Consider the following 24872-nt stretch of genomic DNA (forward strand, 5'->3'; position numbering starts at 1 on the left):
CTATAATTTGCATGGTTATTTTCTTGATGAAAAAACCCCAAACAAAGTAAGCTCCAGCATATTTTTCTTCCATAATATCTGGGAACGTGAATCTTTTTCTCTTTTCTGCCCCACTGGTGTTTTAGCCTATGTTTTGCATGGTTATTTTCTTGATGTAAAAATGAACAAAGTAAGCTCCAAGCATATTTTTGTTCAATAATATCAGAGAACATGAAACTTTTCTCTTTTCTGACCCACTTGTGTTTTAGCCGATATTTTGCATGGTTATTTTCTTGATGTAAAAACGAACAAAGTAAGCTCCAAGCATATTTTTGTTCCATAATATCCGAGAACATGAATCTTCTGGCCGTCTGGTGTTTTAGGCAATATTTTGCGTGGTTGTTTGGGAGAGGCTGTAATCATTGCGGTTTTGGGAGAGGCTAATAACCAGGATTTGATGTGGTGCATATGGCAGTGTCATCGCTCCGTCATAACTGATGTACCACAAGCCCCCAGTTCCACTTGATACAGAATAACAAATATATACGGCAGCCGGGCCGATCTTTGTTCCCAGAAGAATAAATATACACGAGTGAGACGACCAAAGAGCCACTACTGTGTATAAGAATATACTCGTGGAGTCTTCTCGTAGAGGGTTTATGTATTATAGAGATGAGGGAAGATTGTGCCCCGCGGACATCAAGTACATAATACTTCCCTCACTACTGATCCTCTTGATGGTGTAGTAGTTAACCCATGAGCCTTACGGCTGGAAGGTACTATGTTCACATCCCAGTACCGGCTTCGCATCCTAGTACCGGCTCCTATACTTAACAACTAACCATTCAGGTGTGCTAATATTCAGTCATGCCACCATTCAGTTATACTACCATTTAGTAGGCTACCATTTGGTTGTATTTGCATTCAGTCAAGCTATCATTTAGTTATACTACCATTCAGTCATACTACCATTTAGTAGGCTACCATTTGGTTGTATTTGCATTCAGTCAAGCTATCATTTAGTTATGCTACCATTCAATCATACTACCATTTAGTAGACTACCATTTGGTTGTATTTGCATTCAATCAAGCTATCATTTAGTTATACTACCATTCAGTCATACTACCATTTAGTAGGCTACCATTTGGTTGTATTTGCATTCAGTCAAGCTATCATTTAGTTATACTACCATTCAGTCATACTACCATTTAGTAGGCTACCATTTGGTTGTATTTGCATTCAGTCAAGCTATCATTTAGTTATGCTACCATTCAATCATACTACCATTTAGTAGACTACCATTTGGTTGTATTTGCATTCAGTCAAGCTATCATTTAGTTATACTACCATTCAGTCATACTACCATTTAGTAGGCTACCATTTGGTTGTATTTGCATTCAGTCAAGCTATCATTTAGTTATGCTACCATTCAATCATACTACCATTTAGTAGACTACCATTTGGTTGTATTTGCATTCAATCAAGCTATCATTTAGTTATACTACCATTCAGTCATACTACCATTTAGTAGGCTACCATTTGGTTGTATTTGCATTCAGTCAAGCTATCATTTAGTTATACTACCATTCAGTCATACTACCATTTAGTAGGCTACCATTTGGTTGTATTTGCATTCAGTCAAGCTATCATTTAGTTATGCTACCATTCAATCATACTACCATTTAGTAGGCTACCATTTGGTTGTATTTGCATTCAGTCAAGCTATCATTTAGTTATACTACCATTCAGTCATACTACCATTTAGTAGGCTACCATTTGGTTGTATTTGCATTCAGTCAAGCTATCATTTAGTTATGCTACCATTCAATCATACTACCATTTAGTAGGCTACCATTTGGTTGTATTTGCATTCAGTCAAGCTATCATTTAGTTATACTACCATTCAGTCATACTACCATTTAGTAGGCTACCATTTGGTTGTATTTGCATTCAGTCAAGCTATCATTTAGTTATACTACCATTCAGTCATACTACCATTTAGTAGGCTACCATTTGGTTGTATTTGCATTCAGTCAAGCTATCATTTAGTTATGCTACCATTCAATCATACTACCTTCCATTCAGTCATACTGCCATTCATTTAGTCATGTACCATCCATTCAGTCATACCACCATTCAGCCATACTACCATTCAGCCAAACACACGGTACCATTCATTCATACAATCATATATATATATATATATATATACATACATACATATATATACATAATATATATATATATACATATATATACATACACACATACACACACACCACACCACATACACACACGTGTACCTTTTTCTTTTCTTTACAAAAATAAGCATGTATCATTTTTCGTATCCCACGTAGCGACATAAAAACCATATGCCACGGCCTGTAGTGATGCTCATTGTGGGCGCACTGCACGCTTTCTAGGTGTTTACACCAGCGTAAAGCTGCTCGCAGTGCCCGACACCGGTTCGTGCCAGGAATCTCAGCACCCTTTTGCTCCCCGGTTCTTTCTGCCACTGTGGTTTCGCCATCACTCCTCTGCCTCTGCTCACATCTGCAACAGTTTCCGCGGATCATCCCAGAGCATCGCACCGCGGTCCCCATCACTATGTGTTGTGATGGCTTCACCAAACAGGGCCAAATCGGCACTGGATAAACATTTATGTGAGTAAACGAGCTCTCTCATTAGGGCCACATTTCGCGAATGGGTTTTCCTTACGTATGTCTGGTCTTATGATTATTGCTGCCGGTTGATCGGCTGTCTGCATGGAACACATTTCCCAGTTCTTGGTATACACAGAGGAGAAAACTGTCCATCAAGCTTGTGATGCAGTTGTTGTTGTTGTTGTTGTTGGTCTAGGTTTGACACCTGTCATCACGCTTTTGGCACCGGTGTAATAGTGTTCAGTGATTGGTGGATGAATGAATGAATATTTTTATATTTTTTTTTTTACAAAGTTGGTCAATGATTAAAAGGTGGATCAGTACATGGAGTCGATTGGTTGCAGTAGTTGGAGTAGGAAATCATGAATTAACTGAAACATGGATGGATGGACAGATGTGCAGAAGGATGAATGAAAGCTAATATGAATGGCTCAAAAAGAAATGAATGGATAGATATATGTATAGAGAAAGATGGATGAATGGATAGTTGAATGAATGAATGGCTCACTTAAAAATAAATGAATGGATGGGCATAGAGAAAGATGGATGAAGAATAGTTAGATGGATGGATGGATGGATGGATGGATGAAGAATGGATGGATGGATGGATGGATGGATGGATGGATGAATGGATGAATGAAGGTATGAATGACTCACTAAAAAGAAATGAAGGAATAGGCATAGAGAAAGATGTATGAATGGATAGTTGAATAAATGGATGGATGAATGAATCAAGGTATGAATGTCTCACTAAAAAGAAATGAAGGAATAGGCATAGAGAAAGATTTATGAATGAATAGTTGAATAAATGAATGAATGAATGAAGATATGATTGCCTCACTTAAATAAAGGAATGGGTGGGTATTGAAACATAAATAAACAAATGGACAGTTGAATGAATAAATGCACCAGTCATTAAGTGGTAGGTTATTTTATTCTAAGTATTCATTATATATCTGTTGGTTATATGTACGGTAGTGTCTGCATTGTAAAATGTGTTCAGATGTAATCCCTGTTGTACTACCGGCCTCAGTGGCGTCGTGGTAGGCCATCGGTCTACATGCTGGTAGGTACTGGGTTCGGATCCCAGTCGAGCCATGGGATTTTTAATCCAGATACCGACTCCAAACCCTGAGTGAGTGCTCCGCAAGGCTCAATGGGTAGGTGTAAACCACTTGCACCGACCAGTGATCCATATAACTGGTTCAACAAAGGCCATGGTTTGTGCCATCCTGCCTGTTGGAAGCGCAAATAAAAGATCCCTTGCTGCTAATCGGAAGAGTAGCCCATATAGTGGCGACAGCTGGTTTCCTCTCAAAATCTGTGTGGTCCTTAACCATATGTCTGACGCCATATAACCGTAAATAAAATGTGTTGAGTGCGTCGTTAAATAAAACATTCCTTTCTTTTCCCTGTTGTACTAGTAGTATAATATTATATTCTACCGATTTAGCTTTGTTCAGATTTATTCCCCAATCTCTCCATACCATCAGGGCTTCTATAATTTTTATAAAATCCACCAGCCATGGGATCAGTGATTTAAAAGATTTACTAGCCACAATTAAAAATTCACTAGCCCTATTTACTTTAAGTTGATACAATTTGACCAAATAATAATAATAATCAGATATGTCACCTAAAGAGGGAGACAGAGCTTAAAAACACTAACACTGGGGGGTTGGGGTGGGGTCAGAATATTCATATTCACAAAATAGACAACTGCAACATTTGAACCAAACAAATTCACTAGCCGTCGGGCAAGGCAATAGTAGTTATTTACTAGCCCAACAATGAATATCACTAGCCATGGGAGTGGAGTTACCATAATCTAGAAGCCCTGATACCATATACGATATATAACATTCATTGAAATACTTTTTGCCAATATATTGTTTTATTTGGCACACACATATGTGATCTATAAGGAACCACTCGAACGCTCTTTGGTCCTGCAGTACTGGCAGATTCTTGATGAAGCCTGCACTCTTAATTGCTTCCGAATGAGCAGTAATGGTTGCATCTTCAAAGTGACTGCGGTTGTAAAACGGCCTAGTAATAAATTTGGAGGGGGTACAGCTGACCTTATTATGGGTTGCAGGGTAATCAGTTTGCACATGAACACATGCCCCATTTGTGCAGGACATCAAAGCTGTCTCGGGGGCGGGCCTTAACTGTAGTGGGTGTGGCCAGTCACGAGGTGAGTGGGTTCTGATTGGGTGGGGAGGTTTAAGGTGCAGTTTACTAATTTTCTAATTCAGTTGATGCTGTTTAACAATACACACAGTGAAAAATCTCAAAACCGGACCCTCAGTAAACTGGAATTCTTTCAAAACCGGATCCTCAGTAAACTGGAATTCTCTCAAAACCGGACCCTCAGTAAACTGGAATTCTCTCAAAACCGGACCCTCAGTAAACTGGAATTCTCTCAAAACCGGACCTTCAGTAAACTGGAATTCTCTCAAAACCGGATGTTTTACAGAGTCTTTTTTTCCAAAAACCAGGACAGAACTTAACCTCTCTAAACCAGATCCCTCTTAATACTGGACATTTGTCTTGGTCCTAAGGGTGTCCGGTTTAGAGGGGTTTTACTGATATGCCACAAAAATATTAAATCTTGCAATTAAAAAGAAAGTTTAAAAAGTTTTGTTTTGTTTAACGACACCACTAGAGCACATTGATTTATTAATCATGGCTATTGGGTGCCAAACATTTGATAATTCTGACAGGGTTTTCAGAAGAGTTGGAACGGGGAAAAAACACAAATCCGAGAGTTATTCCCCTGAGGGGATTCGATCCTATACCACATGTACCTGAGTTGAGCACACTACTGACTAAGCTACATCCCTCCCCTCCCTCCCTCCCTCTTGTAATGAGTACAGGGACTGTCCTTGAAGCTTTTTGGGATGGGACGTAGCCAAGTGGTAAAGCGCTCGCTTGATGTGCAGTCGATCTAGGATCGATCCCCGTCAGTGGACCCATTTGGTTATTTCTCGTCCCAACCAGTGCACCACGGCTGGTATATCAAAGGTCGTGGTATGTGCTATCCTGTCTGTAGGATGGTGCATATAAAAGATCCCTTGCTACTACTGGGGAAAAAAAGACTGTCAGAAATACCAAATTGTTGGCATCCAATAGCTGATGAATACCATAATAAACTAATGTGCTCTAGTGGTGTCGTTAAACAAAACAAACTTTTAACTTTGAAGCTTTTTACTCTCAGATTCAAATGAAAAAGCAGCAAATAGTTTTCTAGTAAATTCTGTTCTATTTTGGTGCAGGTGTGATAAATGCTGTTTATTTTTCTGGGTTTGTTTGAAACCTTGTCCGTTTTTCTAGAATGGTGAAACTTGATTGGAGGTTTAAATAGATCTGAAGTTTAAAGGGACATGCCCTAGTTTTCAACCTGTGAAAATGAAACACAAAATTTATTTAATCTACAAACCTGTAACACATTTGGATAAAGTTACAATTGAGTGAAACATGAGTCTGTGACTTTGAAATGGTGAAATACCCTCGAAAAATAGAATAAAACTCAACTCCATAACTGTTACTTCTCAGACACACGTGCATTTTAAAAAATATGAGAAATGCATTTTGTGATATTAAAAACATCAGGATGACCAAAAACTCTTCGAATGTATGGACATTGATAATCTAAACCATAAAAACTATGTAAAGTGTGACTATAATAGTAAAAAATATGCCTTAGTGTTTAAAAACTAGGGTTTATCCCTTTAAGCATTCATCAAGTAATGACTTTGTTTGTTTAAACCCTTGGTTGTTTTCAGGAATGCTAAAACTTGATTGGAAGTAAAACTAGATTTGAGGTTTAAATAGATTTGAAGTTTAAGAAATTCAATAAGTAACGTCTTCGTTTCTTTGTTACAGATTTGCCCGCTACACAGGGGGTGCCGCCTCTTACTCCAGGGACGACCCAGAAGATGTCTCAAGCTCTAATGGAGAGCTTTAAAGCTTTTGAAAAAGAACAAAGTCGGTTGAACATCCCAAAAGGTGAGTAAGATTGAGAAAAATGGACATTTAAATTTGTTAAAATGGCTTAACATAATTAACTGCATGTAAACAGTGTTGAACAAGCAGGAAGGAAGGAAGGAATTGTTTTATTAACGATGCACTCAACACATTTTATTTATGGTTCTATAGCGTCAGACATATATATGGTTAAGAACCACACAGGTATTGAGAGAGGAAACCCGCTGTCGCCACTTCATGGGCTATTTTCGATTAGCAGCAAGGGATATTTTATATGCACCATCCAATACACAGGGTAGTACATATCACGGCCTTTGATATACCAATCGTGGTGCACTGGCTGGAGTGAGAAATGGCCCAATGGGCCCACCGACTAGGAACTAATTTTTATATGCACCATCCCACAGATACGACAGCACCTACCACGGCCTTTGGTATACCAGTCATGGTGCACTGGCTGGAATGAGAGAAATTGGAAATGAGCAGAAAACTAAATTATAAAATTAAATTTACAATTTGATACGAAAAAACACTTAGTAACGATATTATATAACGTGACTCTTCGTACTGCAAACAAAGAACACTTAAGTGACGGCCAATTTCTTTAATGGCTAGTAAAACACTTTATGGTTCGATTCATCAATTAGAGTGATATTTTACCGAACGTATACGAGCGGGGAAATTGTAGATCTTGTTCTGTCAAGTCAATCAAAGTCGACACCAGGTAGATTTCCCGCAGGTGTGCGATTGGTCATATTCTACCTGACAGGTGGCCAGCAAGCTCACCTTTCAATTTCCACCAGATTTTTCATCACTTTTCATCGGAAGTCCGGTGTACCGTTCAAATAACACGATCATCTTTCCGTCATGTCTTTTTGAAATCCAAGCCACAAGTTGTAGATTTGGCGATATTTTTATATTTTTTTGTGAAATCCAAGCTAGAAGTTGAAGGGTTTTGTTTTGTTTTGGGTTTTTTAATAATAAAAGTAATTTTGTTAATGTGTAGTTAGGAAAGATTGCAAACAGTTTTAGATAAAATGAAATTAATTTTATAAATGATTTGTCTTTCGGGTTTGTTTTTGGGGGGGGGGGGGGGGTTAATATCATTTTTCAAATCACTGGGTTTCTCCAGTTGCAATTAGTTTAGTGTTTAATAACAGTTAATGACAGATTTATTTAATTAATTGGATTAATCACTAAACAGACCTGGACATTAAAAAAAAAAAAAAAATTAATGTTACAAAATACTGATAAAAATCAGAGATGTAATGTAATCTATATTTAGGGATGTAGAAATGGGAGAATGATTGATGAAACTTATGAGTATTTATTTAAATATGAAAAATATGTAACATTCATCTTTAACTAAAATATAATTTTCTACTAAAATATAGTCCATGATGCAAAAACAATAAAGAGAAAGAAACTAATTTAACCCTAAAAATAATAATTCACATTATTTTTTTTTCACTAAGTTTACTTTAAAATATAGTTCTTTACCAAAATAAAGAAAGAAAAGAAGTAAAATCTAATATACATGTAACATTTAAAAAAAAACTCAGTCATTTTAAATTACTTCTTTTAAAACCTTTTCTAATAAATCATAACTTTCTACTTCTTTTTATAACCTTTTTTGCTAAAACATAATTTTTTTTAATTAAAATTTGACGGCAAAAAAAAAAAAAAAAAAAAAAAAAAAAACCAACAGAAAAAAACTAAAACACTAAAAGTACACATGTAACACTTTAAAACAAAATTATTTTACATTATTTCTTTTTCACTAAGTTTGTATCAAAATATAGTCCATGATCAAAAACAAAGTAAAAAATAATTTAACATTATTATTATTTTTATTATTTTATTTTTCAAATTTACTCCTATTTTACACATTTTGTACTAGAATATAGTCCATGACACAAAACCGTATTTAAAAAATTTATTCATATCAATCACTATTTGTGTATCGCCCGTGGCAGCGAGCGGTTTGTGACATTGCGAAGTGACACAGAAATTAAAATGCCAGAAGCAACAGAGGCCAACAAACCTAATTGATCTTTGAATATTTATCAAACACCACCTGTACTAACAGGTGCAGGAAAATAAACAAACTTACCAGTCTGCAAAATATTATATTTTTTTTTGAGTAAAGCGCTTGCTTGATGCGCAGTCGGTTTAGGATCGATCCCCGTCGGTGGGCCCATTAGGTTATTTCTTGTCCCAGCCAGCCCAGTGGTAAAGTGCTCGCTTGATGCGTGGTCGGTCTAGGATCAATCCCCGTCGGTGGGCCCATTATGTTATTTCTTGTCCCAGCCAGCCCAGTGGTAAAGTGCTCGCTTGATGCGTGGTCGGTCTAGGATCGATCCCTGTTGGTGGGCCCATTTGGTTATTTCTCATCCTAGCCAGTGCACCACGACTGGTTTATCAAAGGTTGTGGTATGTGCTATCCTGTCTGTGGGATGGTGCATATAAAACATCCCTTGCTACTAATGAAAAAAAATTAGCAGGTTTCTTCTCTGTGACTGTCAAAATTACCTTTCTGAACTGGGTTCCCTTGATGGATTTCAGTATTGTCCTATGGAAAGCAGTACATTTTCTAAACATGTAGGAGGTGTACGGGCCCTGTATGGTAATGCACCTTTAAATATCGTTGAACTTTAAAGACACAAACCCTAGTTTTTTGCCCGTAAAAATAGACACTAAGTTTAGTTAATTTACAAACCTGGGGCCTAATTCACTAAACTCTCGCAACTTTACGATCTCGCAGTGCAGTGCTAAAAGACTTGCAAAGAGGATGCTTTGTTGTCTAGCAGAGCCTAAGAGAGCTTTGTGAGTTAGGCCCCAGCAACACACTTTGGATAAGGTTATAACAGAGAGAAGCTAAAGTCTGTGATGTTTAAACAGGGAAATACTGTCAAAAATAACTAGAGCGTGTCTCATTAACCATTACTTCTTAGATGAATGTGTGTTCTTAAAAACTAGAGTATGTCGCTTTAAAAGTGTTATTATTATTTTATTTATTTTATTTTAATTTCAGACCCACACCAGTGGTCTCAGCTAAAGTCAGTGATATTTCAACAGAGAAATACCGTCTAAAAATAACTAGAGCGTGTCTCATTAACCATTACTTCTTAGATGAATGTGTGTTCTTAAAAACTAGAGTATGTCGCTTTAAAAGTGTTATTATTATTTTATTTTAATTTCAGACCCACACCAGTGGTCTCAGCTAAAGTCAGTGATATTTCAACAGAGAAATACCGTCTAAAAATAACTAGAGCGTGTCTCATTAACCATTACTTCTTAGATGAATGTGTGTTCTTAAAAACTAGAGTATGTCGCTTTAAAAGTGTTATTATTATTTTATTTTAATTTCAGACCCACACCAGTGGTCTCAGCTAAAGTCAGTGATATTTCAACAGAGAAATACCGTCTAAAAATAACTAGAGCGTGTCTCATTAACCATTACTTCTTAGATGAATGTGTGTTCTTAAAAACTAGAGTATGTCGCTTTAAAAGTGTTATTATTATTTTATTTTAATTTCAGACCCACACCAGTGGTCTCAGCTAAAGTCAGTGATATTTCAACAGAGAAATACCGTCTAAAAATAACTAGAGCGTGTCTCATTAACCATTACTTCTTAGACGAATGTATGTTGCTTTAAAAGTGTTATTATTATTTTTATTTATTATATTTTTATTTCAGACCCACACCAGTGGTCTCAGCTGCACGTTGTCCAATGGCTGACGTGGGCCGTCCAGGAGTTCAGTCTGGAGGGAATCAACATGTCTAACTTCACCGTCAAGGGCAACCACCTCTGTAAGATGGACAAGGAAGAGTTTCTTGGCAGATGTCCGCCATTTGTCGGTGATATTTTGTGGGAACATCTTGATATTTTACAGAAAGGTACGAATAAAAAAGAAAAAGAAAAGAGTTTTATTCTTTTTTTTATTTTGTTTATGGGAACATCTCAATATTTTATAGAAAGGTACGAATAAAAAACACATAGCTGAGTTTTATTCTGTTTTATTTATTTTTTTATTTTTTGCTGTAAGATTTTGAGATTTTGGACAAGGAAGAGTTTCTTGGGCGATGGTTGCCGTTTGTTGGTGATATTTTGTGGGAACATCTCAGTATTTCACAGAAAGGTACAAATAAAAAACACAGAGCTGAGTTTTATTCAGGTTTGTTTTCGGGGGCGGGGGTGGGGGTGGTAAGATTTTAAGATTTTGGACAAGGAAGAGTTCCTTGGGCAATGTCCGCCATTTGTCGGTGATATTTTGTGGGAACATCTCAATATTTTACGAAAAGGTATGAATAAAAATCATACAACTAAGGTTTATTCAGGTTTGTTTTCGGGGGGTGGAGGGTTGGGGGGGGGTGGTGGTAAGATTTTGAGATTTTGAACAAGGAAGAGTTCCTTGGGCAATGTCCGCCATAAATGTTTGTTGGTGATATTTTGTGGGAACATCTCAATATGTTACAGAAAGGTACGAATAAAAAAACCACCCAGCTGAATTTTATTGTTTTATTAAGTCCTGTGTGTGTTGTATTTTCAGATGTGCTTCATGAGCAGTCTCTGCTATGTAACGTCCCGCCCAACTACAGCGAGACGGTGTGCGTACCGGAGTTCGGGGAGCGATATCTACAGAGCCAGCACAGTAAGACTTGTTGTGGCAAACTTTTAACTTAGCAGGGTTTCTAGAATGTTTACAAAACCCACTAGCCATGGGATCAGCGAGTTATAAAATGTACTAGCCACGATTAAGAATTCACTAGCCCTACTTTACTTAATACAATTTTACTAATAGTAATAATCGGATATCTTACCTAAAGAGGGATCAGCGAGTTAAAATTTTTACTAGTCACGATTAAAAATTCACTAGCCCTACTTTACTTAATACAATTTTACTAATAATAATAATCGGATATGTTACCTAAAGAGGGAGATAGAGGTTAAAAACACTAACATTGGGAGGTTGTGGTGGGGGCAAGATATTCATGTTTACAAAACAGACTTAAATGCAGCATTTAACAACTTTTTTTTTCACTAGCCATGGGGCTCTACCATAATCTAGAAACCCTGTCTGGCATGGCAATAGTAGTTATTTACTAGCCCAAGATTGAATATCACTAGCCATGGGAGTGGGGCTACCATAATCTAGAAACCCTGTCTGGCATGGCAATAGTAGTTATTTACTAGCCCAAGATTGAATATCACTAGCCATGGGAGTGGGCTACCATAATCTAGAAGCCCTGTCTGGCATGGCAATAGTAGTTATTTACTAGCCCAACACTTAATATCACTAGCCATGGGAGGGGGGCTACCATAATCTAGAAGCCCTGTCTGGCATGGCAATAGTAGTTATTTACTAGCCCAACACTGAATATCACTAGCCATGGGAGTGGGGCTACCATAATCTAGAAGCCCTGTAACTTAATCAAATATCTCACACGAAGGAAGGAAATGTTTTATTTAACGACACACTCAGCACATTTTATTTACGGTTATATGGCATCAGTCATAAGGTTAAGGACCACACAGATTGAGAGAGGATATCTGCTGTCGCCACGTCGTGGGCTACTCTTTTCAATTAGCAGCAAGGGATCTTTTATATGCACCATCCCACAGATAGGATGTAAAAATGCTGCAACGTGAACATGTTACGATGTAAACATGTTACAATGTAAACATGTTACAACTTACACATGTTACAATGTAAACTTAAACATGATACAAAGTAAACATGTTACGAAGTAAACATGTTACAACGTAAAAATTTTTACAATGGCATAAAACTCGTATAACACCACATAAAACAAATATGGTTGGTTCCCACCCACCCATGCGAAATGGCTGTGCACAATGTTTCAAGTTGTGACCCAGTAGGTCAAGGTTATCAGTGTCTCACTTCGGGAACCAAGGGCATTGTAGGAAATTGCTGAAAATAGCATTTCTCACAAATATCAAGTCGCAAAACCATTTACTATACCAACATGAAATATTGAAGAAAGCCTTCCTGTGGTGAAGAGAGCTGGATGTAGTTCAGTCGGTTGAGCACTCGCTTGAGGTGCTTGCATCACAGGATCAAATCACCTCAGTGGATCCATTCAACTGATTGGGTTTTTTTTCGTTCCAACCAGTGCACCACAACTAGACAAATGTCGTGGTATGTGCTTTCCTGTCTGTGTTAAAGTGCATATAAAAGATTCCTTGCTGCATTAGGAAAAATGTAGGGATCTTTTATATGTACCGTTCCACAAACAGAATAGGATATACCACGGCCTTAGATATACCAGTCGTGGTGCACTGGCTAAAACAAGAAATAGCCCATTTGGTCCACCAACGGGGATCGATCCTAGACCGACCGTGCATCAGGCGAGTGCTTTATCACTGGGCTACGTTCTGCCCATTATGGGCCATATTGTTCAGTTTATATACTGAACGTAGTATTTACAGTCACATATGTTAGTGTTGTCACCTATAGCCCAGTCATAAACGTTAGATGTTTGACTTATTGATGAATATGCTAATACTTTTTTTTTTTCTTTTTCTTTTTCTAACAGGTTTCAGTGGTTCTGAGTCAAATATTTCTCCTCCAGTGTCTGCCAGTCAAAATTACATGGAAGGTGAGTGTTTATAAAGTTCACTCTTCACCCTCAAATATCCCCCCCCCCCCCCAAAAAAAAAAATCACAATTTTGTAGTATATTGGCTTTATAATGCTTAAACACCCATGTTTAAGAAAAAAAAAAAATGGCTTGGTAAAGCATTATAGACACAAACAGGATTTGTGAATTCTGCCCTTGGTGTTTGCAAACTCACTAACGTCTTGGTTTTTGTCGCAGGTTCGTACGCGGTCTCCGAGTCGATTCAGACGCTGACGGACATGAGCAGTACGAACCCCACGAGTTTCGACGACACGTCCGACTACCAGAACCTTGAGCCGACCAACTACTACGACCAAAGCCCGACCGACTTCTATTCCATGATCCCCGAACAGAAGTTCTGTCCGCACATCCACAACAAGAACATGTGTAGCAGAGGTGAGATTCCACACTCAACAGTGTTTGCGTTTTAAAGTGATGGACCCTAGTTTTTAAACGCTACGACAAATTTTTCACCATTAGAACCTTAAGTTAAGTTCACAAAAAGAACATGTGCAGCAGAGGTGAGATTCTACACTCGATGGTGTTTGTGTTTAAAGTGACGGACCCTAGTTTTTAAACACTACAACATATTTATCACCATTAGAGCCTTAAGTTAAGTTAGAAGTTTGGGTTTTTCTCATTCCAACCTGTGCATCTGTTAACAAAAACATGTATCTTCTCCTCCCCCACTCTCTCTCTCTCTCTCTCTCTCTCTCTCTCTCTCTCTCTCTCTCTCTCTCTCTCTCTCTCTCTCTCTCTCCCTTCCTCCCTCTTTCCTCTCTGTCTCTGTCTCAGTCTTTCTCTCTGTCTCTCTGTCTCCGTCTCAGTCTCTCTCCGTCTCCCTCCCTTCCTCCCTCCCTCTCTCGTTCCAGCCAGTGCTCCACAAAGGCTGTGGTATGTAATATCCTGTCTCTGTCTCTCTCTCTCTCTCTCTCTCCTCTCTCTCTCTCTCTCTCTCTCTCTCTCTCTCTCATGTCAAAATGACCATATGTTGGACATCAAATAGCTGTACTTCAAATATTCCTTTTCTTTGAAGATGTATGTTGAATATTACAACCTAATTATATGGTACTGAAAACCTGGCACTTTATTAGACACTTAGTGCCAAACAACAATAATATTTGGCAATTTCTTCACTTCAGACTTAAATAAAATGAAAATATTTTTAACATAAACATTCTTACATGATATATTTGATTCAGAAAATAGATTGTCTAAACGGATGTAACATATTTGTAAGAAGTTAATAATTTCAACAGATACAAAAGTTAGCAAAAATGTAGCAGCTTTCCTCTCTAAGACTGTTTGTCAAAATTACCAAAGGTTTGACATCCAATAATCGATGATTAACATAAATCAATGTGCTCCAGTGGAGTGGTTAAACTTTTTCTTTTGTGGTTAAGTACATAAATAAAGAAAAACCAACATACATGTGCTATGACAATAATGCACGATTTTTCAGAATTCGAGAAAGATTTGTACAAGTAAATAGCAAGTGAACATAACCAGAAACTCCACATCTGGCTTCAATAAAAAGATGCTCTCAACGAAAATATGATTAAGACATTTTTTTTTTCCTCTTTAGCAGACAAACTTTGTAAATTGGTTTGAAGAAAAGTTGGCAGTTAAGAAAAATTTACGACTTTCATTAGACGCAGTTTAACACTGACGTTCGCTTGGCTGGATGCCAAGATGTTTTCACCTGGCGTTGTGGTTGTTTTGCTTTCACTGACCTACTTAGCAATAAAAATAACTCATTTTAATTAGATCATCAAGACTAACTTATGTGTCTGATGTGTGGACTCCATTCACCATAAACGTTTAAGTCACGATTTAGACCGACACGTTGAGAATAGCTACACATTCATCATGGAATCTTGTGGATTTAAAAAAAAAATTTATTAACTGTTACAGTATTTCTTTTTTCTTTTTTCTTGTTTTTTGATAAAAATTCCTTTCGATATTTCCAATTCAGGGCAAAAATAAAATATAAATTATATGATTAAATGAAATAATAATATATTTTAATATCTTTTTTGGAAGTGCCCGTTAACATTTTTGCACCATAATATTATAATAGAAGTTAAATATTATTTTAAATTTATTATAGTTATTTCACCAGCACCAGTCTCTGTTTCTCTCCCTCTATCTCTCTGTCTCTCTGGTTATCTCTCTCTCTCTCTCTCTCTCTCTCTCTCTCTCTCTCTCTCTCTCTCTCTCTCTCTCTCTCTCTCTCTCTCTCTCTCTCTCTCTCTCTCTCTCTCTCTCTCTTTCTCTCGTCTCTCGCTCTCTGTCTGTCTGTCTGTCTCTCTCTCTCTCTCTCTCTCACTCTCTCTCTCTCTCTGTCTGTCTGTCTCTCTCGTCTCTCTCTCTCTCTCTCTCTCTCTCTCCTCTCTCTCTCTCTCTCTCTCTCTCCTCTCTCTCTCTCTCTGTCTCTCTGTCTCTCTCTTTCTCAGATCTCTCTAAATAACTTGTAGTACCCGGTAAGTTGCATAGTATTTAAAAAAAGGTGTTCCCTGTGGAATGGACTATAAGTAATTCTTTTTATATATTGCCTGACCATCTTTTCTCCATATTTTTTTCTGCTTAAGATTTAAATTATGATTCTATTCTTACCACAGCTACCACAAGTAATGAGTTTTATCATGTTTGATGTTAAAACATTATGTGCTTCAACTAATATGAATTTGTCATGTTCAGAGACATAAACATGAATTCATGACATCATGTTACATGCATTTAGATCAATTCGTACTTTTGGCAAGTGAAGAAAAATCCTGTGGATATAAATATATTCTGTAAGACTGCATTCTAAACAACTCCTTTACCACAAGAAATTAAAACAACAATCGCTAGAAATTAAAACAACAATCGTTGTTTTCGAATGCCGAGAATATTCCTTGTACAAATAACAAATTGTCAGAAAGTGTTTAATATTTCTCTCATTGGGGAATGAAAATAAACACGTTTTCTGTTTTCTGACCACCCAACAATGAAATATTCATTCACTCTTTGATCTGGGCTCCGAGACATGTTGTCTGCATTGTAATGACTTCCAGCCTTTTGTGATTTTCTCTCGCACTCTCCCATTGGCTAATGCATCCTTTGAAAGGTCAAAGGCAATTGGTGGCATGTTCACCAGAGAAGATAGGGGTCAGTTAAGGTTAAAGTTTGTTTGGTATAAGTCATATTGATGTATTGGTGGGAACAAAATTTCAAGATCTTATTAATTTAATTTACTTGCCCTTTTAAGGTGTCGATCATAGACTTTTATTAAAAAAAAATAATAATAATATAAAAAAAAAATAATAATAAAAAAAAAAAAATAATAATAAAAATAATAATATAAAAAAAAAATATATATATATATATATATATATATATATATATAGTAGGTCATGTTTATTATCCTTGGTTTAAAGTAAATATGAATATATTAACTTTCTTGAATTTCTGCTTACATAATGAAAATTATATAGAATAAACATTACTATATAGTTAGTAATACAGCCATTATTTAGGGTGGGATTTAGCGCAGTCGGTTGAGTGCTCGCTTGAGGTGCTTGTGTCGCAGGATCGAACCACCTCAGTGGATCCATTCAACTGATTGGTTTTTTCTCGTTCCAACCAATGCACCACAAAGGCTGTGGTATGTGGTTTCCTGTCTGTAGGAAAGTGCATATAAAAGATCACTTTCTGCATTTGGAAAAATGTAGCGGGCTTCCTCTGATGACTACGTGTCAGAATGACAAAATGTTTGATATCCAATAGCTGATGATTAATTCATCAATGTGCTCTAGTAGTGTCGTTAAACAAAACAAACTTTAACATAATGAAAGATAGAGAATAAACATTGCTATACAGGCAGCAATACAGGCATTATTTGGCAAATATCCATATAAGACTACACTCCAGTGACTGTTTCAACGAGTTACAATTTTAAACAAATAATATAAAAACATCTTAGAGTTGGGGGTGGGGGGGGGGGGGGGGTGGGACGTAGCCCAGTAATAAGCACTCACTTGCTGTGCGGTCGGTTTGGTATCAACTCCCGTCAGTGGACCCATTGAGCCTATTTCTCATTCTAGCCAGTGCACGACGACTGGTATATCAAAGGCCGTGGTATGTGCTATCGTGTCTGTGGGATGGTACATATAAAAGCACCCTTGCTGCTAATCGAAAAGAGTGGTGACATGAAGTGGCGACAGCGGGTTTCCTCTCAATATCTGTGTGGTCCTTAACCATATGTGCTATGCCATATAACTGTAAATAAAATGTGTTGAGTGCATCATTAAATAAAACATTTCATTGCCTTCCTTCCTTTAACCAGCCTCGGTGGTGTCGTGGTTAGGCCATTGGTCTACAGGCTGGTAGGTACTGGGTTCGGATCCCAGTCAAGGCATGGGATTTTTAATCCAGATACGGACTCCAAACCCTGAGTGAGTGCTCCGCAAGGCTCAGTGAGTAGGTGTAAACCACTTGCACCGACCAGTGATCCATAACTGGTTCAACAAAGGCTATGGTTTGTGCTATCCTGCCTGTGGGAAGCGCAAATAAAAGATCCCTTGCTGCCTGTCGTAAAAGACTAGCCTATTTGGCGACAGCAGGTTTCCTCTAAAAAACAGTGTCAGAATGACCATACCCATGTATATTTGACGTCCAATAGCCGATAAGATAAAAAAATCAATGTGCTCTAGTGGTGTCGTTAAATAAAACAAACTTTACTTTTTACTTCCTTTAGGTCAGTACCTGCCTGAAACGCCGCCTCAAGACAATTACTATGAGCAGCAGTCGTACCAGACGGTTCCCAGTATTAAGACAGAGATTCCATGGTCCACCCAGGAATACGGTCAGGAACTCGGAGACAACTGGTCCGCGACCGGCACTAGGTTCCAGACTCTTCCAGAAAGCAGCAGCACCACTGATCAAGGCAAACCAATGATCCAAGCGGCAGCTCTTGCTGGTTATTCAGGCAAGTGGTATAGAAAATAGTACCAGCGTTACAAAATTTAGAATTGTTATTAACTAATGTTCAAAATTTAGAACAGTTATAAAATATTTTACCAATTCAGTGGTGTAGAAAATAGTACCAATATTAAAAATTTAGAATTTTTTTTTTTTTTAAATATCTGATGGTTATTCAAGCAAGTGGTGTATAAAATAGTACCAATGTTAAAAATTTAGAATTGTTATTAACTAATGTTCAAAATTTATAACTGTTATAAAATATCTTATGAATTCAGTGGTGAAGAAAATAGTACCAATGTTCAAAATTAAAAAAAAGAAAATGTTGTAAAATATCTGATGATTATTCAGGCAAGTGGTGTGGAAAATAGTACCAGCGTTACAAATTTAGAATTGTTATTAACTAATGTTCAAAATTTAGAACTGTTATAAAATATCTTACGAATTCAGTGGTGTAGAAAATAGTACCAATGTTGAGAATTTAGAACTGTTGGAAAATATCTTACTAGTGGTTATTAAGGCAAGTGGTGTAGAAAATAGTACCAATGTTAAAAATTTAGGACTGGTCATTAATGCGATTGATGTGGAAAAAAATAGTCATTGAAAAGAAATAAATAAGAATATGTGTATGTAGTGACAACATGTTTTCTTATACTGTGTAAATTAAATGTTAAAATAACTGTTTAAAAAAAAAAAAAAAATTAAATAATAAAAAAACAGATAATCGTTTTGAAATGAAAAATCATTGATACATAAAAAATCCAGGTGAATTTGAATAAGAACAAACTTTAATTAGTATAGCAGTAATTTTGAAATGGACCATAGTTTGTGAATAACGAATCCAGGTGAATTTGAATATGAACAAACTTTAATTAGGAGAATAGCAGTAATTTTGAAATGGACCATAGTCTGTGAATAATGAATCCAGGTGAATTTGAATAAGAACAAACTTTAAGTAGGAGAATAGCAGTAATTTTGAAATGAACCATAGTTAGTGAATAACGAATCCAGGTGAATTTGAATACGAACAAACTTTAATTAGGAGAATAGCAGTAATTTTGAAATGGACCATAATTAGTGAATAACAAATCCAGGTAAATTTGAATAAGAACTAACTTTAATTAGGAGAATAGCAGTAATTTTGAAATGGACCATAGTTAGTGAATCCAGGTGAATTTGAATAAGAACAAACTTTAATTAGGAGAATAGCAGTAATTTTGAAATGGACCATAGTTAGTGAATAACGAATCCAGGTGAATTTGAATAAGAACAAACTTTAATTAGGAGAATAGCAGTAATTTTGATTTGGACCATAGTTAGTGAATAACGAATCCAGGTGAATTTGAATAAGAACAAACTTTAATTAGGAGAATAGCAGTAATTTTGAAATGGACCATAGTTAGTGAATCCAGGTGCGGCCGACTCTGATAATTGCTGAGGTAAGCAGCTGGCTCCAACTCAAGATGTGCGTACTAGACCGGTCTTGTGTTTTATGTCACAATCTTAGAGGATCAGTCAAGCAAGCCCACGCAGTGCACTTTCTCCTACTTCGTTCATGCACTTGTATCAAAGTCTGGACTCCATTAAGAAAAATTACCCCCGTTCTCTTGCATCACAGTCTGAAGTGTGTAAAAAAGTGGAAAAATAAACATCCATTCATTCATTCATTCATTCATTCATTCATTTTTTATCAAAATGTGGAGAACATTAAACTTCTTTTCCTCCATTCTCTTGCATCAAAATCCAGTCTGTTGATAAATTGGCAAAATACAACTCGATTGATTGATTGATTGATAAACTCCACCCACCCCCCACCCCCCCAATGGTGAAACAATTTTGCCATTGGGTGCAAATCGTGGAGATAAAATGAGCTTGCCTAAAAACTTTATACTAATTAAGTATTAACCCCTCTCCCTTACAAATGGAATGCTTCCCCCTCCACCCCCCATGATACCAGCTGGCTATGTTCTTGATCACACGTCAAAATAGCGAAATGTTAGACACCAAATAGTCATGATAGTTTAAATTAATGTGCCGAAGTGTAAAATAAATATTCCTTTAAAGGTTGGTTGTTGTTTTTCTTTACAATATTTACGATTTCCTGTGTTTTAATTTTAAAGGGACAGACCCTAGTTTTTACACACTAAGACATATTTTTCACCTAGACCCTAGTTTCACCCCGTAAAAATGGACACTAAGTTTGGTTAATTTACAAACCTGTAACACATTTGGATACAACAGAATGAAGTCTGTGACATTGAAATACTCTTAAAAAATAGACTACACCCCGACTCCGTAACCGTTATTTCTCAGACGCACATGTGTTTTAAAAAATATTAAAAATGCATTTTTTGGAAACACCAGGATGACCAGAAACACTTCAGTTGTACGGAAATGGATAATCTAAAGAATAAAATATAAGTAATGTTTGATTTCAGTGATCATAAATGACTCTAATAGTGAAAAACATACCTTAGTGTTTAAAAACTATGGTCTGCCCTTTAAATTAAAATGTTTTTGTTTTTACAGGAAGTGGTCCTATTCAGCTGTGGCCATATTTGACTTCTTATTACGAGTCATGTGTTTTAATAATAATATTTTATTTTTATTTACAGGAAGTGGTCCTATTCAGCTGTGGCTATATTTTACTTCATATTACGAGTATATGTTTTCATAATAATATTTTATTTTTATTTACAGGAAGTGGTCCTATTCAGCTGTGGCCATATTTTACTTCATATTACGAGTATATGTTTTAATAATAATATTTTATTTTTATTTACAGGAAGTGGTCCTATTCAGCTGTGGCAGTTTCTCCTCGAGCTACTGACGGACAAAACGTGTCAGCACTTTATCAGCTGGACGGGGGACGGCTGGGAGTTCAAACTGTCCGACCCCGACGAGGTCGCTCGGCGCTGGGGCATCCGCAAGAACAAGCCTAAAATGAACTACGAGAAGCTGAGCCGCGGGTTGCGATACTATTATGACAAAAATATCATTCACAAGACCGCCGGCAAGCGGTACGTCTACCGGTTCGTGTGTGACTTACAAAGTCTTCTTGGATACACGCCCGAAGAACTCTTCGAGGCTTGTGATATTAAGCCACAGAAGGATAAGGACGACGATTGAACTGGTCGTCGTGGAAACCAGGACGGAAATAAAAACAAGTTGTTGAGTGGAAATGCAAAATGAAATTAAATTTTGTTTGTGTTCCACGTATGTCTGTCTGTCTGTCTGGTCAAGAAAAAGAAGAAGAAAAAAAAATTTAACAGTTTTGATGGACTTCTTGAATGAAGTTACGACTGCAGTCGGAGACCAGTTTGGTTTAGAAAAATTGACTGGTTGAACTTGCGATGGTGTATTTCTGTATACGGAGAATAAAGAAAGAAGTTTGGACGATTTTTTAATTCAAAAAGAAAAAAGATAAGACAGAATGGAGTGATAGGATTTGATTATGGTGCAAAGTTTTTGACTGACTTGGCTGGCTGCAGTTTGAGTTTGTGGGCCCAAACTGCTAAGTTGATAAACAGGAGGTTGGAGAGTTATGAAAGGGGAAATAACTTAGTGGCCACGGCAATGATGGATTAAAGTGCTGTTGTTTCTGAAATCATGTTCAGATAAAATATCTGTTCTACTGAACAGTGGGAGAACAAAAAACATTATTACTGTATATATTTTGCAAATTATTATTAATTTGAACAAATCACTTGGAACAACTATTTTCCTACTTAGCAAGATGTATTGGAAGAATATTTGTGTTTTTTGTGAGATGCATTTTGCTACTTGTATTATATAGTGCCTGTGTATTTTTATGCAAAAGAGCTTAAGATGTTTTGTATTTTTTTAATTAGTTGTCCATCGTAAATATAGTTATGCTATTTTTCAGGATGTTGTTAAACTGTGCCTTTCGTTATGTCGGATGAAAACATTTTCACCCATTTCTCATCACTAAATATGTTTGCGCAATGTCAACATGGTGAGCTAATTCTATAGCTTAATTTTGGGAAGGATGTTGACTTACTAAATAGCATAGTTTTGTTAAAAGCATAAAACTGCCCATATTTAAGAAAAATGCTGATATAATAAAGTTATTTTTTTCGTAGATAAAAGGACTGTTATGAGTTTATAATGTTTGTAAAATGTTAGGTTTTGAGGGGGTTTTTTACAAAAAATATCCCTTTTTTTATTATTAAAGGTGTTTCATGTGTATATCTAAATTACAAGTGCCATATTTAGCCATTTTTACATCCATTTGTTATTTTTAAAAAAAACAATCCATAAATTAATCAATCTCACACAAACATTTTTCATAAATGACACAGAATATTGAAATAGAACGACTAGATTCCGGTCTTATAATGTTATAACAAATCTTATGAAACTGGCGAATCCACAAGATCTGGCAAGTTGACTGTTGGCAGCCAGATGAGTTGCACAAAGATGGCAAAGACTGCAGCACAGTCTGACATAACATTACAGAACATTCTCATCAACTGAATGTGCCCATTTCTTTCAGTTATGCTCCAAAAATTCTTAAATATATATATTTTTATTAGGTTGTAATTTATGGGCATCTGGTTTGACATCCAATAGCCGATGATTTATAAATCAATGTGCTCCAGTGGTGTCGTTAAACAAAACAAACTTTACAGGCATCTAATTCAAGGTATAATGTTTATAATTCGTAGCACAAAGTATTGATTTTGGCAGGAAACTTTGATTATGTAAGTGTGAGATTGCACATATTATATATTTACATATATATATATATATTCATAGAATTTCTGGTCATACAGATGTTGGCAATAGCTCAATATTGATTTTTTTTCTCCCTGCAGTACTTTAATAGGTAACAGATGTGGTTTTTTGCAACTGAAAAAATTTGAAATAATTGGGCGAAAGGAAATCACGAATGTATTTATCAACAGAATACTTCTTATATGAGAAACTTTTGATAGGTTTTATTATCAGAATGAATTGGCCTTAATCTACTGTTAATAATAAAGTTATCTACAGTGCATACACAGTGAGGATAAACACTTTAATGTAGCGTAAATGATTAACTATACACAATGATCAAACACCTGTTTTTAAAATCTTATCTCCTGGTGCTAACCCTGAGTGAGTGAAACATTTCGCCAAATTATCTCCAAAAAAAAAAGAAGAAAAAAAAGAAAGGAATGTTTTATTTAACGACGCATTGAACACATTTTATTTACGGTTATTATGGCGTCAGACATATGGTTAAGGACCACACAGATTTTGAGAGGAAACCCGCTGTCAACACTACATGGGCTACTCTTTCCGATTAGCAGCAAGGGATCTTTTATTTTGCACTTCCCACAGGCAGGATAGCACAAACCATGGCCTTTGTTGAACCAGTTATGGATCACTGGTCGGTGCAAGTGGTTTACACCTACCCATTGAGCCTTGCGGAGCACTCGCTCAGGGTTTGGAGTCGGTATCTGGATTAAAAATCCCATGCCTTGACTGGGATCTGAACCCAGTACCTACCAGCCTGTAGACCGATGGCCTAACCACGACGCCACCGAGGCCGGTCAAAGAAGAAGAAGCAAAACCACAAAGTTATTTTCCAACAAAACACAAATTATTACATGCAATTTTTTCGCCAAATGAAAATAAAATTCACTAATTGTTCCTAAAATTTGGCAAATTTGGCAAACTAGGCCGTTTCCCGATTCGAATCAATATATTAAAAAGTATTTTTTAAAGATATTTTCACCTATATTTATTCTACTACATATTTAGTTTATAACTTGTTATATTCATCACACCGGTTTGTTATCAGCTAGCTTTATAATTATATTTGTAATTACAATCTATCAGCTGTTTCTACGTTTCTGATTGGATGTCATCACTCTAAACAAATATTATCCATCTTATGTGTATTTTGAACTTTATAAGTTGTGTTGTTTGTAATTATAATTTCTGTTTTGTGAATTTGATTATCACAAATTTAGTATAAAACCACATAGCTATATAATTTTATATAATTTGTGAATATTATACATAAATAAATTCACAAAACATAAACAATTTGTTTCAATTAGTTGCCTCAACTTAAGAAAATGATATTCAATGATATTTTAATTTTCTCTGTCATGTAGTTCTAAATCAAAGTTATATTGGCCTGTATTTAATCTAATTCAATTTGATCAAAATTATATTTTTATTATGGACTTTTTTGGTGAAAGTGTTTGAGAAAAAACATTTACAAATAGTTAAGCTTTGAAAAATATTTTTTCATATTATTTGTATGACAGGTACCCTGTCAATTATCCATTTTTGCTAAGGCCATTGTTTACGTATACATGTAGTTTGTTTTTTTGTGAACTGAACTGCTTGTCAAAAATGTCTTAACAGAAATGTCATTATTAGTGTAAAATTATTGGTTTTCTATTTGAAAGTACACGGGGGTTGGGGGAGGTGTATTTTAGTTTACATGATGTCTGTGAGATTATATGTAATATTTCTATGAAATATATTATCTACTATTCCCTACACATATACCAGTGAGGTGAAATAATGATCAACACAGTTGTTTTCTATGAATATATTAAGAAAAGTATTTGTCTGAATGTTAAAACAATTCATTTATTTTGTAACCG

At 36.1% G+C, this 24872-nt stretch overlaps 1 protein-coding gene across 1 annotated transcript in view; it reads left to right on the forward strand.

The window, feature by feature from the left end:
- The window catches only part of LOC121386758 (protein C-ets-1-like), a 103041-nt gene extending 80689 nt beyond the window's left edge, over positions 1-22352 (forward strand). Inside the window, exons 4-10 of the mRNA XM_041517767.1 lie at positions 6532-6654; positions 10334-10534; positions 11188-11289; positions 13196-13258; positions 13477-13674; positions 18020-18250; positions 21029-22352. Coding sequence (XP_041373701.1) covers positions 6532-6654; positions 10334-10534; positions 11188-11289; positions 13196-13258; positions 13477-13674; positions 18020-18250; positions 21029-21372 — 1262 coding nt within the window. The 3' untranslated portion in view covers positions 21373-22352. The remainder of the gene's footprint in view (positions 1-6531; positions 6655-10333; positions 10535-11187; positions 11290-13195; positions 13259-13476; positions 13675-18019; positions 18251-21028) is intronic.
- The last annotated feature ends 2520 nt before the right edge of the window (positions 22353-24872 follow it).

This window comes from Gigantopelta aegis, chromosome 12 (assembly GCF_016097555.1).
Source record: "Gigantopelta aegis isolate Gae_Host chromosome 12, Gae_host_genome, whole genome shotgun sequence".
In the NCBI taxonomy this organism is placed as follows: domain Eukaryota; kingdom Metazoa; phylum Mollusca; class Gastropoda; order Neomphalida; family Peltospiridae; genus Gigantopelta; species Gigantopelta aegis.